This window comes from Mytilus californianus, unplaced genomic scaffold (assembly GCF_021869535.1).
Source record: "Mytilus californianus isolate M0D057914Y unplaced genomic scaffold, xbMytCali1.0.p SCAF_4, whole genome shotgun sequence".
NCBI lineage: Eukaryota > Metazoa > Mollusca > Bivalvia > Mytilida > Mytilidae > Mytilus > Mytilus californianus.
In genome coordinates this window covers 80,430,509-80,443,585 of record NW_026262690.1, presented here as the reverse complement: position 1 = coordinate 80,443,585, position 13,077 = coordinate 80,430,509, and the positions used below count along the sequence as shown (strand labels likewise).

General features: G+C 30.5%; 1 protein-coding gene across 3 annotated transcripts in view; it reads left to right on the top strand.

Moving 5' to 3' along the window:
• Positions 1-13,077, top strand: part of LOC127738640 (uncharacterized) — an 85,094-nt gene that overhangs the window by 40,265 nt on the left and 31,752 nt on the right. The window contains exons 15-23 of one of the 3 annotated variants that reach the window (XM_052249959.1): positions 1,038-1,097; positions 1,499-1,570; positions 2,808-2,867; positions 3,139-3,270; positions 4,349-4,400; positions 6,475-6,612; positions 7,899-7,981; positions 8,586-8,671; positions 10,021-10,044. In XM_052249959.1, the coding sequence (XP_052105919.1) occupies positions 1,038-1,097; positions 1,499-1,570; positions 2,808-2,867; positions 3,139-3,270; positions 4,349-4,400; positions 6,475-6,612; positions 7,899-7,981; positions 8,586-8,671; positions 10,021-10,044 (707 nt within the window). The remainder of the gene's footprint in view (positions 1-1,037; positions 1,098-1,498; positions 1,571-2,807; positions 2,868-3,138; positions 3,271-4,348; positions 4,401-6,474; positions 6,613-7,898; positions 7,982-8,585; positions 8,672-10,020; positions 10,045-13,077) is intronic. The other 2 variants (XM_052249961.1, XM_052249960.1) reach the window with 2 other exon arrangements.

Genomic DNA, 13,077 nt, shown 5'->3' with positions numbered 1-13,077 from the left:
GCTTAACAAAATGTTTTGTTCGCTAATGTAAAAGGTGTCACCATATTTAGGATGGGTAGAGTGTCTTGTCTGCTTCATTGTCTACACTACATAGATCAGTGTTATAGATGCTATGATATAGTGTCTTGATTGCCTGTCTATACATATATATATATCTTGCAAGATAAAGATATCATTACAGTATTAGAAATAAAGATTGCAAATCATTTTCATATTTCCTTTGCAAAAAATATGTTATGGATGACTTCTTTTGCCACATCTGCTATGGTATGCCTTGGTATGCACAAATTCACCAATTTTTTCACAGTTTTATTTAATGACTACAAAACATGATATATGTGTGACAATAATAAATGCTTTGAATTATTCAACCCAGATATTGACCACAGTTCTTTACTTGATAAACAGCAATTTTAATGCAATTCGTTTTGAACTATAATTTTCATTGGAAGTTGACAAATATTTTGAAGGGTTAGATTCCACATTCTACCAGTCTGTAACTAAGGAGAGCCACCATTTTGAAAGCCTAATTTTTTCAGTATGTAATTTCACAAAAAATAAACAAAAAAATCTCAAAATCTACTTTTTGTCAATATTTAAACCATTCATAAGCGTACAAAATAGTATAAATATGTGTAGAGTTTATACTAGGCATTGGGAGTATACCTTTGACATCACATTGTTTAGATGCCAAAGACTATGTAACAGTTTCACAGACTTTTGCATTTATTGCATTTTAAGCCAAAATATTTACTAAAATGGAATTATATTTTAATATGAGGCATAAGAATGAAGATAACTGTATTGTTTTTTAAGCTTGGCCTTTGTAAAAACTTTATTTTACTGTCGCAAATATCAATACAGTTTTCTCCTAATTTGATTGCAAATTAGAAATGTTAGCCTACCAATAAGATGCTAAATGAAAGACAAATGTCAATAACATGAACTTAAGTTTTCTATCAGTAGACCTAATACAAGCTAGATTATTCATAGAGCTTATGCATGTTTGTGGCTAGATGTAGATTTTTGTATTACAGGGGTTTTATCCAACCAGTGATGTGATGTATGTTGTACCATTTCAAAAGTTGCAACGAGAGGTAACAGAGTCACTTGAGAAAATTTTACATCTTGGCAGCATTTGTAAAAAAAATATTTGATATATCATTAATAGGCATATTTTCAAGATTTTTACTGCATATAATTTTATGTAAACTAAGTGTGTATATGACTTTAAGTAAAATTTTAAATATATATGAAATAAATCATTAGTTTTTTGCAGATCAAGTTTTAAGAAAAAGCATCAAGATAAATAATTAATTTCATGCTTTTCTGAGTAATTTTTCTTATATTTCCATTTTTGTTGTTATAAGATTAATTGTTTCATGACATCCATATAAAAAATATTTAATATTAAAAATTAATTCAATTTTCAATTGCATTTAGTTGTATAATATAGTCTCAAGGGAGATAATTCAGTTTTCCAACCAATAATTTTCAGGGAGAAAGTATGCTTCCAATTCAAGATTCAGGACAAGCTCTTGAACAACAACTTCAGATTCAAGAAGACAGGGTAAGTTTATATTAGACAAAGAATCATAAATGATATGAATATTGAAAAACAAGATTAACAGTAAGCAGTAGATGACTAAAAATTATCAGGTATTCTGACACTCATTTAAGATAATTATCAGATTGTCACCACAAAAATAAGCAATTCCTTATTTGAAGGTTAATGAATTTTTTCAGATGTTGATATACATACAGTATGTATGAGTTCTTGACCGTTTTGATTTTCCAACTGATCTTTCAGAAAATTATCCAAAAGGTCAGATGGACCTTTACAATTTTAGGAATGGTCCAATTTTTATATGCCCGTCAAAATTTTGACGGGACGTATTATGGTATACAAATGTCCGGCGTCCAGCTGTCCAGCGTAAACATGTCGCACCGTAACTTGAGAACAACTTATCCAAATTTCATGAAACTTAACATAGTTGTTTCTTATGATGGTCAAACGATCTGTATACTTTTTAGTGAAAATAAGTTTAAAACTTTTTGAGTTACAGGACTTTGTAACTAAAACAGGAGTGTGTTTTTTTCACATGTCGCGCCGTATCTCAAAAACGATTTATGATTATTACTTAAAACTTTACACACTTCTTAGTTATATTAATCTAAAGATCTGTATACTTTTTGGTGATGATTCAAAATTTTATCTTAGAGTTATTGAGTTTTTTGTAAAAAAAAGGGGGGGTTTTCACATGTCGCACCGTATCTCAAAAAAGATTTATGATTTTTGCTTATAACTTTACACACACCTTAGTTATATTAATCTAAAGATCTGTATACTTTTTGGTGATGATTCAAAATTTTGTTTTTAGAGTTGAGTTTTTTGTTAAAAAAAAGAGGGGTTTTCACATGTCGCGCCGTATCTCAAAAACAATTTATGATTATTGCTTAAAACTTTACACACTTCTTAGTTATATTAATCTAAAGATCTGTATACTTTTTGGTGATGATTCAAGATTTTATTTTAGAGTTATTGAGTTTTTTGTAAAAAAGGGGGGGTTTTCACATGTTGCGCCGTATCTCAAAAAAGATTTATGATTATTGCTTAAAACTTTACACACTTCTTAGTTATATTAATCTTTAATGGAAATTATACTTTTAATCATTCAAGTCCTCTTGTCTTTCAATGGAACTTGCCATTTTTATAAAAACATTTATTTTAGGAAACCCAGACATACTATATTATGTCCTGTTTCCAGAGTAAGTATTTAAATGCATTTCAAATGTACTATTTTTAGGCAAATAAATTGACACAAACCTGGATGGATAAATGGATGGAGGCACATGAAATCATCAAGGTAATATTTGATTATACTAAACAAACTTATTTCCTCCAAAACGTTATTAAGTTTCTACTTCAGTGTCTTCTTAAAACATTGATCATGTTGATTTAAGAGTAGAAAAAGCAATCATGTTACTTTTATTTTTATCATAAAAAAAATTAATGAGTTGATGAAGAAAAAATTACTTACAAAATTTTAATATAGAAGTTGTTAATTTCCAATATGCCATAGTCTGAAGAAAGTTTTTGTATAATAAAAAAATGTTATTAAAGTGTTTGTTTTATAGGAATCTGACCTGAGTATTAGAGGGCTAAATAAAGCCAGCTCCATGGGAGTGTTGATAGATTCACAAATGCCACACTTGATAGGGATGGACAATGACATCCTTAGTACTGGAGTTATTATTTACCATCTAAAGGTAGGACCATTAATGCCATATTATTTACCATCTAAAGGTAGGACCACTAATGCCATATTATTTACCATCTAAAGGTAGGAACACTAATGCCATATTATTTACCATCTAAAGGTAGGACCACTAATGGCATATGATTTACCATCTAAAGGGCATATTATTTACCATCTAAAGGTAGGACCACTAATGGCATATTATTTACCATCTAAAGGTAGGACCACTTATGGCATATTATTTACCATCTAAAGGTAGGACCACTAATGGCATATGATTTACCATCTAAAGGGCATATTATTTACCATCTAAAGGTAGGACCACTAATGCCATATTATTTACCATCTAAAGGTAGGACCACTAATGCCATATTATTTACCATCTAAAGGTAGGACCACTAATGCCATATTCTATTTTAAAAGATGTGATATTCCCATGAATTATTATTACTGTAGTCTCATTATTTTTCATGGAGTACTAATTTTTATGGATTTTGTGGATCAAGGGTCAGGAAATGGTTATATTTGCCAGACTTGACTTAAACTGAAATGTCATTGACTGAAATGATAAATTAGGATTTAGGTCAAGAATTATTTTTTTTCTCAATTCTGTGAGATCGGGTTTCTGAATCCCCATTTTACACTAATTTTTGTAATTTTTGGTTTGAAATGCTTCTCAAGTAAAAAGCCTGCCCAAATTTTGTATTAAACAGTACTTAGGGAAACTGGTTTTGTGGAATCATTCCAGTGGTAATTAAATAAAGAAACATACAAATTTTCAGCAATATAGAGTCAGAATAATGCTTTTTTAAAAAATAATGTCAAACTCACATCCTTGTCAACAGTAATGTTGTGAGTTCAAACCCCACTTTTGTAAGTTGCATTAGGTGACTAGGATTGTCTGTATTCTTGTGAAGGTTGTGGTTCTCTCCTGGCTCACCATGATTTAGCCAAGTGTGCTGAAAGTGGTGCTAAATAGCCGCAATCAATCAATCAATTACAATTATTAGTTTAAAAATATTTGTCAATGTTCATAATATAGTTTCCTATACATGCTGCCTATACAATGTTCTTTATTGTTTCTGCAGGAAGGAAAGACTCTGGTTGGAAGAGAAGATGCCAAAAGAGAGCAGGATATAGGTAATATGATAAACTATATAAATAAAACTATGTTGACAAACTTAAAACTAGATGTGTAACCATAGGTTACAAATATTCTGAGTTCATTTTGCAATATTTCAAGAAAGAGGGGGAATTTTCAAGTGTATAATATGTGTCCCATCTTTTTAGCTCACCTGGCCCATCGTCGTCGTTAGCTTTTTACAAAAATCTTCTCCTCTGAAACCACTGTGCCAAATTTAACCAAACTTGACCACAATCATCATTAGGGTATCTAGTTTAAAAAATGTGTCCGATGACCCCGCCAACCAACCAAGATGGCCGCCATGGCTAAAAATAGAACATAGGGGTAAAATGTAGATTTTGGCTTATATCTCTGAAACCAAGCATTTAGAGTAAATCTGACGTAGGGTAAAACTGATTATCAGGTCAAGATCTATCTGCCCTTAAATTTTCAGACAAATCTGACAACCTGTTGTTGGGTTGCTGCCCCTGAATTGGTAATTTTAAGGAAATTTTGCAGTTTTTGGTTATTATCTTGAATATTATTATAGATAGAGATAAACTGTAAACAGCAATAATGTTCAGCAAAGTAAGATCTACAAATAAGTTGTCATGACCAAAATTGTCAGTCGACCCCTTTAATAGTCAATTTTTAACAATTTTTTGTAATTTTTTGTAATCTTTTACAAAAATCTTCTTCTCTGAAACTACTGAGACAAATTTAACCATACTTGGCCATAATCATTATTAGGGTATCTAGTTTAAAAAAATTTCGATGACCCCACCTTCCAACCATTATGGCCGACTTGGTTAAAAATAGAACATAGGGGAAAAATGCAGTTTTTGGTTTATATCTCTGAAACTAAAGCATTTAGAGCAAATCTGACAGGTGGCAAAAATGTTCATCAGATTTAGATTTATCTGCCCTGAAATTTTCAGACGAATCCGACAACCTGTTGTTGGGTGCTGCCCCTGAGTTAGTAATTTTACAAAAATTTTGCAGTTTTTTGTTATTATCTTAGATATCATTATAATATCTAATATCTAATACTATTAATTATGATTTTAACCTTATTTTACATGATTTCCAAAGCATCAGTAAATACTGAGAGCCTCTAGTTTTGAAATAGCGTGTGTTGAAACTTAACCTTAGGTGAGCTGTGCATCTTCAATATGCCACTGATACCCAAACAAAAAATTGATAGGATAGCATAATTACATGATTTGTAGCGATATAAGGGTACATGATATCAGGCATGTTAAAACGATAAATCAGGATTTAAGTCAGTAAAACAACTGAACTATAAACTGATAAAACTAATACATGTATCTTAATAACCTTCTTGTTTTCAATTATGGCCATGTACAATTTGTAGAATGTAAGTGTATGTTAGGGCTGTTCCAAAAAGTATTATATGGGAATTGAAAGGCAATTTTTAATTTACCACACCATGTATGAAATTGTAACTGATTATTTAAAATATAAAAATAACCACCGCCCTTCAATTTAAAATAAAAGTATATTATGTACTGTGGATGCATTACTATTCTAGGGATACCAAGTTTTGTGGATTTAGTTGTGAATCATGAATTTAAATGTTCATCAAAGCACAAATTTCCAATAGCCTGGTATGCAGATTTTTGTAAAACAACGAAATCAAATCACGAAAATACAATTTTTCCTTAATCCACAAATATTGATACCCACAAAATTAAATGAATGAACAGTATGTTCAAATGCATCACTTCTTACCTTATGTAATAATAAGAGAGGGTTGAATTGATTTCTTGTAATTTTCCCATTTGATATCATGTTACATTATACAATTGATCAATTATTTATCTAAAATTCAACCTTATATTGAAATTAAATTTCTTGTTTGATTTGATTTTTGAATTTATTTGAATTTAATTGGTATTTCCTTTTATCTCATGTCATTATTTGATATTTGTCAGAAACATTTTATGATAGCTGTAGAAGTTTAAATATTTTATTGTTATAAACAAATAGAATTTTAAGTATTATAGTGTTAAAAGCAAACAGAGAGAAGAATGACTTGTCACAAAAAATATATTTCAATTTGTTTTTCAGTTCTGAGTGGTCCAGGGATTCAGAGAGAACACTGTTTAATCAAGAATGTAGATGGCAGTGTAACATTGTATCCAAACAGAGGCTCTCAATGTACAGTCAATGGACTGGATTGTAAAGCACCAGTTCTTCTTAAACAAGGTAACATATTCTTTATATTATTTACTGAAATACATTTTGAAAATTTAGTATCCTGGTATAGGTGCCCAATTTTGAAGAGAGTAAAGTCTGATATGTTCAACCATAGTTATTGAACAGTTTGTGTTTGGTTTTACGCTCTAGTATTATATGTAATATGATTTGGTGAGACGTGACATTTCTAGGCTTTTTTGCTTGTTGATTGCATTGTTTAATCCTTATTCTTGACCTGTTTTAATTAATTGCTAAATTGTTGTGTAATTGGTTTTGTTCTGATACAAGTATTAGAATATAGTATCATTATTTCATTTTCAGTAGTTACTTTTCTGTCATCAATATCAGAATATCTTCTTTTGTTAAATTTTTATGCCCCCCGCCGCTAAGTGTTACTCTTGTCCATCTGTAAGTATGTCTCAAAATTGGTTTCCATTCTCTAACTTTAGTTTGCCTTATACACAATGCTTTTTACCATAAAACACAGATCAAGTTCTCAATTTTGGGTGGCATCACTTTTACAAGTTCTCTAGTTGTGTCTCTTTATAATGTTACATGTAAGTGGGGGCATCATCTGTGTCCCATGGACACATTCTCCATTTATTTTGTTATATAAGTAGTTATCGATGAAAAATCTTTTGTAGTCTGAGGGGGGGTAGGAGGGGTCCTGATCCCGAAATCCCGGGCTTAAAAAATGGAATCCCGAGGTCCCGAATTTAAAAAAATTCAAATCCCGAAATTCGAAAAAAGAATTCCCGGATCCCGAAAGGATCAATCCCGAAATCCCGAGCTTAAAAACACCCGATCCCGGAGTCCCGATTAAGGTCCTAAACCCCCCCCCCCCCCCCCTAGTCTTATAACTAATCTGGACTGGACAATTTTGAGCTTGACATATTTACAATTTTGCCTCTAGAAGTCTTTTTCATTTTTATGCCCCACCTATAATAGTAGTAGGGGCATTATGTTTTCTAGTCTGTGCGTCCGTTTGTTCGTACGTCCATTCAGCCGTCTGTCCTTCACGTTAAAGTTTTTGGTCAAGGTAGTTTTTGATGAAGTTGAAGTCCAATCAACTTGAAACTTAGTACACATGTTCCCTATGATATGATCTTTCTAATTTTAATGCCAAATTAGAGTTTTGACCCAAATTTTACGGTCCACTGAACATAGAAAATGATAGTGCAAGTGGGGCATCCGTGTAGTATGGACACATTCTTGTTTATGTCATTGGGTTGCAGTCACATTGACATATTTTAAGTAAAGAGATATCCAACATAGATATTTATGATTAATTACAGGTGATAGTGTCATACTTGGAAAGAGTCAGATGTTCAGGTTTAACAACCCAGCAGAGGCAGCTGTACTCAGGGAAAGAAGAGCTGTGAGTACTTTATACTTATATTTAAGTCGTATCAGCCATTTCATGTCTTGATTTTATTATCTTTCCCGGTATACCAATTTTCATGGATTTTTGTGGGTGTTTGTAAAACACATTTTAAATGTTCGACAAAGTACATATTTTAAATAGGTCTGTAAACTGACTTAAGCAAATCCACAATATGAAATATCCTCAATCCACAAAAAATTGGTACCAATAAAAAATAAATGAATCCACAGTTTGCGGTTTTATCTTGTAACCTTAGATCTTTTTAAGCTGAGATTTTGTTTATCTTTAAATATAAACTATTAAAAACTATATTTTCTTGATAACTAACATTAAAAAGATAAGTGGAAGAAAGTTGAAGTTTGATATTATATAATTTCAATGAAAATGTACCCCTTTTGTCGGGCTTAAAAGAAACTTAGCTTCGATATCATGTATGTGAAGTATTTTCTACAAATGTTCAAAGATAGATGTACCAATAGAAACTAGCTGTCCTGATAAAGTGTCTAAAAATGGCGTTAAACGACAACAAACACACAATATAACATATGGAATTATAAAAAAATTGAGAAATTAATGCAATTTTTGTTTGTTTTTGTAGTCTCAAGAGTGTTTATTAGATGAACCAAGTCCATCTTTCATGGAAACTGACCAACATAGGACTGTTACAGCCAACAGAACTCACTGGTAAGCCATCACTAAAACATCACTCCTTATATACACTAAAGGGACATAAATCCTCCTTGTCAAATGTTATGTCCAAAATTTCAACAAAATTTTCAATTGTTTTCTGAAACATTGATCACAGTGTTAAATAGTGAATCATAAATTTACTAAGATATACTTTTAAAATTTCACATTAATGGCTCAATAAAAATAATACAACAAAATTAAAATGTGAGCGAAACTTATCCCATTGCAATTGTTTGCACTATGAAAAACAATTTAAAACTCTCTGAATTTACAGTATATGAAAGTAGGGGAACCAAAAAAAAAGCATGAATGAAATAACTCCAAAATTTTATATGCCTTCAGCAATGTAGTTGTATTTTTGTATAATTTTGCATATATGACATATTTTTATATTTACAATGAAGATCACTACTCAATTTATGAAAACTCCTTTTAATATATGAATTATCATAAATATTGATTCATGGCATTTTCCCATATGCACTAACATATGGTTTTATTAAAATTTGAGTGATAACTGAATCATCTGCTAAAGTGTGATTGGTGATAAAATATAGAATAACACAAAAAAAAGTTTGAATCATTCCATAGTTCATGCTGTTTTTGAAACATAAAGTAACAGATGTCATGCTTGTTTAATGTACAAAGAGAGACAAGATTAGTAAGCAATATTATGGAGTTATGCATTTTTAATGGTGATGTCCGAAGCATCATATGAAATAAGAAAACATTTTTAAATTATAATAATAGAATTTTTCTTGAATGTCTGTTTTTATGATAGAAATTGCATGGGGAAACCCTCAATCCTTTAGCATGACTTATATTACGAAAGATAAATCCTTTTTCCAGGTCTTTTTTCAGCTATCCTAGGCCTTAATTCAACATTTAATTCAACTTGTGATGTCAGATTTTTTTTTCTAGTGCAAACTTTTTGAAAAGGTCATCTTTGACTTCTATTTTTAAGATATAAGATTGCTTTTTTTACTATGATAAAAAAAAATTAACAGTTATTTTTAATACAATAATGAAAATGTTAAAATTAAAATAGACTTTATATTTTTAAGATATGAGATTGCTTTTTTTACTATGATAAAAAAAAATTCAACACAGTAATTTTTAATACAATTATGAAAGTGTTAAAATTAAAAAAGACTTTACAGTCATTTGTTTTTATTTTAGATATATTTTTTTAAATTTGAATTAAAGTCTTCAAATTAACAGGAAACGTTTATTGATGTGATTCAAAGTAATGGAAATTTGAAGTTGAATTTGACATCATTAGTTATTTAAGGTGTTTTGCATGTTTTGTGGGGATTTTAACATGCACTTTGTTTTCTGTATAGTTTGTATGCTTCCACCGAATTCTGGTAAGTAAGGACAGACAACTCTTTTATCTGGCCTCTTTCTGGGTTTTGCTTCTTTTAGTTATAACCCTTGGTGTTAGATTTTTTTGTTTAGTTTTAAGCATGTGCATGAAAAGAGCTTAACCCATCCTTGTCAACATCATGGTGTGTCCTAAAACTACATTAAATCAGATCTGTCAAAACTAATCAGATGGTTTTATGGCTTATTTGAAATCAGAGCATGTAATATTCATATACTTTGATACCCTGGATACTAATCCAAAAATATCATTGGTAGGAGGTAATTTTAACTGCTTATTGTTATATATGAAGAATGCATGCATTTTAGGTTAAATACCATATGTAAAAAAAATTGTTTCTGTGTTGTAGTTATGAAATGTAGTAATTTTAAATGGCTATGAATAAAAGAATGATTTGATGTGTATTGTTTTTATTACATTTAAATCTTTGTTTATTGATTTATTTAGGGCTATTCAACACAAAATGTAGGGGAAGAGGTGTAGGAAAGCTTTATTTTCAACACCTGCAACCAAATCAAAGTGTATTTGTGTTTAGAAAACTTTTCTGAATCCTATCACCCATGTATTATACAAAGTGCTTTCCAACTCCCTTACATTTTTTCAAGAATATCCCTTATGAATAAAAGAAGATTGCATTATAATTTATCATTAATGATCAGCATTATTTGTATGCTTTTGATTGAGTTTAGCAAACTGAAAGTATTTATTGCAGGTCTAAATATACACAGTCGTCACTTTTACATGCCAATAAAACTACAAAAGAATGTATTTAATTTTCAAAACTGCTTATTTCAAAATATGTGCGCAAGGTTAATTGTTAACAAAATATATTTGTATAAAGGGTAAGATTTTTAAAAATTGATAAAGAGAAGTACCATTAAATGTGGGCATGTCCAATAACTGTGGGTCTTATTGGGTCATATGGTTTAATTTCTAAAGCAATAGACCAATCAGATTGTCTGGTCAGAACCTGAATGTAATTTATATCTGATGTAATTATTTTGATAGAGTCATTACACTAACACCCCATCCCATCCCCTGCTTTCTGATGTGGGCAGTATAAAGCGATGTGGTCAGTCAGTCCATTGGTATTTCCATCTCTTCTTTCATTGTCTGTTTGTCTCTGTACCACTTTTTTATCCACATCTGCTCCTGAACTGCTAGACAGAATTTTCTGAAACTTTTACAGAATCTTACACACACTTTGTAATTTTGCACCTCCCATTTCAATTCTTCATCCCACTAAATTTTGATGGATCACTTTGGCATGACATAGACTTTGTCATATGTGCACACTACAAAATACATTTTTATCAGCATCTCATAAATCCCTAATCCGAAATTAATTGACCATTCTTGGAATCTTCACAAAATAATGCTGTTGTGCACCTCTAATTTAATTTTTTATCCAATTATTTTTGGGGTTTCTTTTAGCAAATCATAGCCTGTGCCATTGCTTGATCTGGGGATGTACACATTTTGTATCTGCATATCCTACTAAATGAGATCACAATTCTTTGAACTTTCTGAGAATCTTAACCATATAATGCAATTGTGCACTTCTATTTTGTATTTTTATCTGAGTTATTTTTGGTGTTTTCCCAAGAAAATCCTATAAACTTTGCCATTGCTTTATGTGGGACGGTAGTGTATCATTTTGTGAGCTTTGCTCGCAATGCTTCTAGTAAATTTCTTTTTTTTCAACAGATTTGATATAGCATGAAAAGACATCTTTGCTAGTGTCTTGGATTTTTTTAGTGCATGTTTAAAATTTATTACCTAATTATGTTTTTGAGTTACTCCCCTTGCTTCAGGTGCAACAGCTATAGTTTATAATTGTAAGCCTAATAGCTATCATGGTTTGATATTTTTTTTTCATTTAATGTTGCTGATGCTTAAATTCTTGAACAGCCTGTGGCTTTTGTTATCTTTTTAAGTGTGCATTTTGTTATGTTTTTATGAGTGCATTTTTGTTATGTTTTTATGAGTGAGCATCATGCTACCGTAGTTTTGGGTTTTTTTTTACATTTGAAAAATACAGACTATAGTTGCACAGTAATTATATTAGTCCTCAATTTATTGTTAAATATCAGAGAACCAGGAAAAGGGCTTAGTCATGAAGTTTAGAAAGTTGAGTGAATTAAGAGCAGAACTAGCCAATGGGCCTATATGAGAGATATTGCTTTTACCTAACTTGCATTTGCTGTCTGAAATTTTTTTCCAATGTTAAACATTTTTGGAAACAAATATGGAAGGAAGGTTCTTTTTTATCGGCACTGGAGGGAGAGTTGATCAATCAGTCTACTAATATTTCTGCAAGCATGGTCCGACAAAAATTTTACTTATGCCCACTTAAAGAAATATTTAGGTAACTATTATTCTCCGTCATTTAGGGGGAAATGTGGTATTTTTTATTGAACAAATCTTGGTGATTTTTATGTTTTCTCTATTTTTCTCTGGATTGTCAGAAGTTAGTCAATGTTGCTTCATCATACTAGGAAAATCACATTACTGTAATAAAACTGTTTTCATTTAAGTTATTTGGAATCTGAAAACTGATAAGAAATACAAGCAAATATGAACCATTATTCTGATTTTGTACATTTTTCTTGCATTTTTAATTTAGTTATTTACATATGCAAAAAAAAAACTTTCTGATATTTTTGTTTTTGTTGACAATATTAAATTTGTTACCAATGATATGTAGTTCTCTTTTTCATAATAAGAAATCGTTAGTTGTATCAGTAGTTTTTGCATGGAAGTTGAGATTTTCTTGTATATCAGGAAGTTTGCAGTAAGCTTGTTTTTTGCACCTTTTTATCCATGTTAACAATGATTGTTTAATAATTACCATTGTTGAATAATCCTTACATATTTAATGGACTGTATTGGATTTGCTAACTGCTGGGATTTGATGGGCTCATACTGTTAGTAATAATTGAACAACATTGATTGATTTTTATATTGTACAGATAATTAGAATAGCTACCTGACAATCTACTTTGACAGGTGTAAA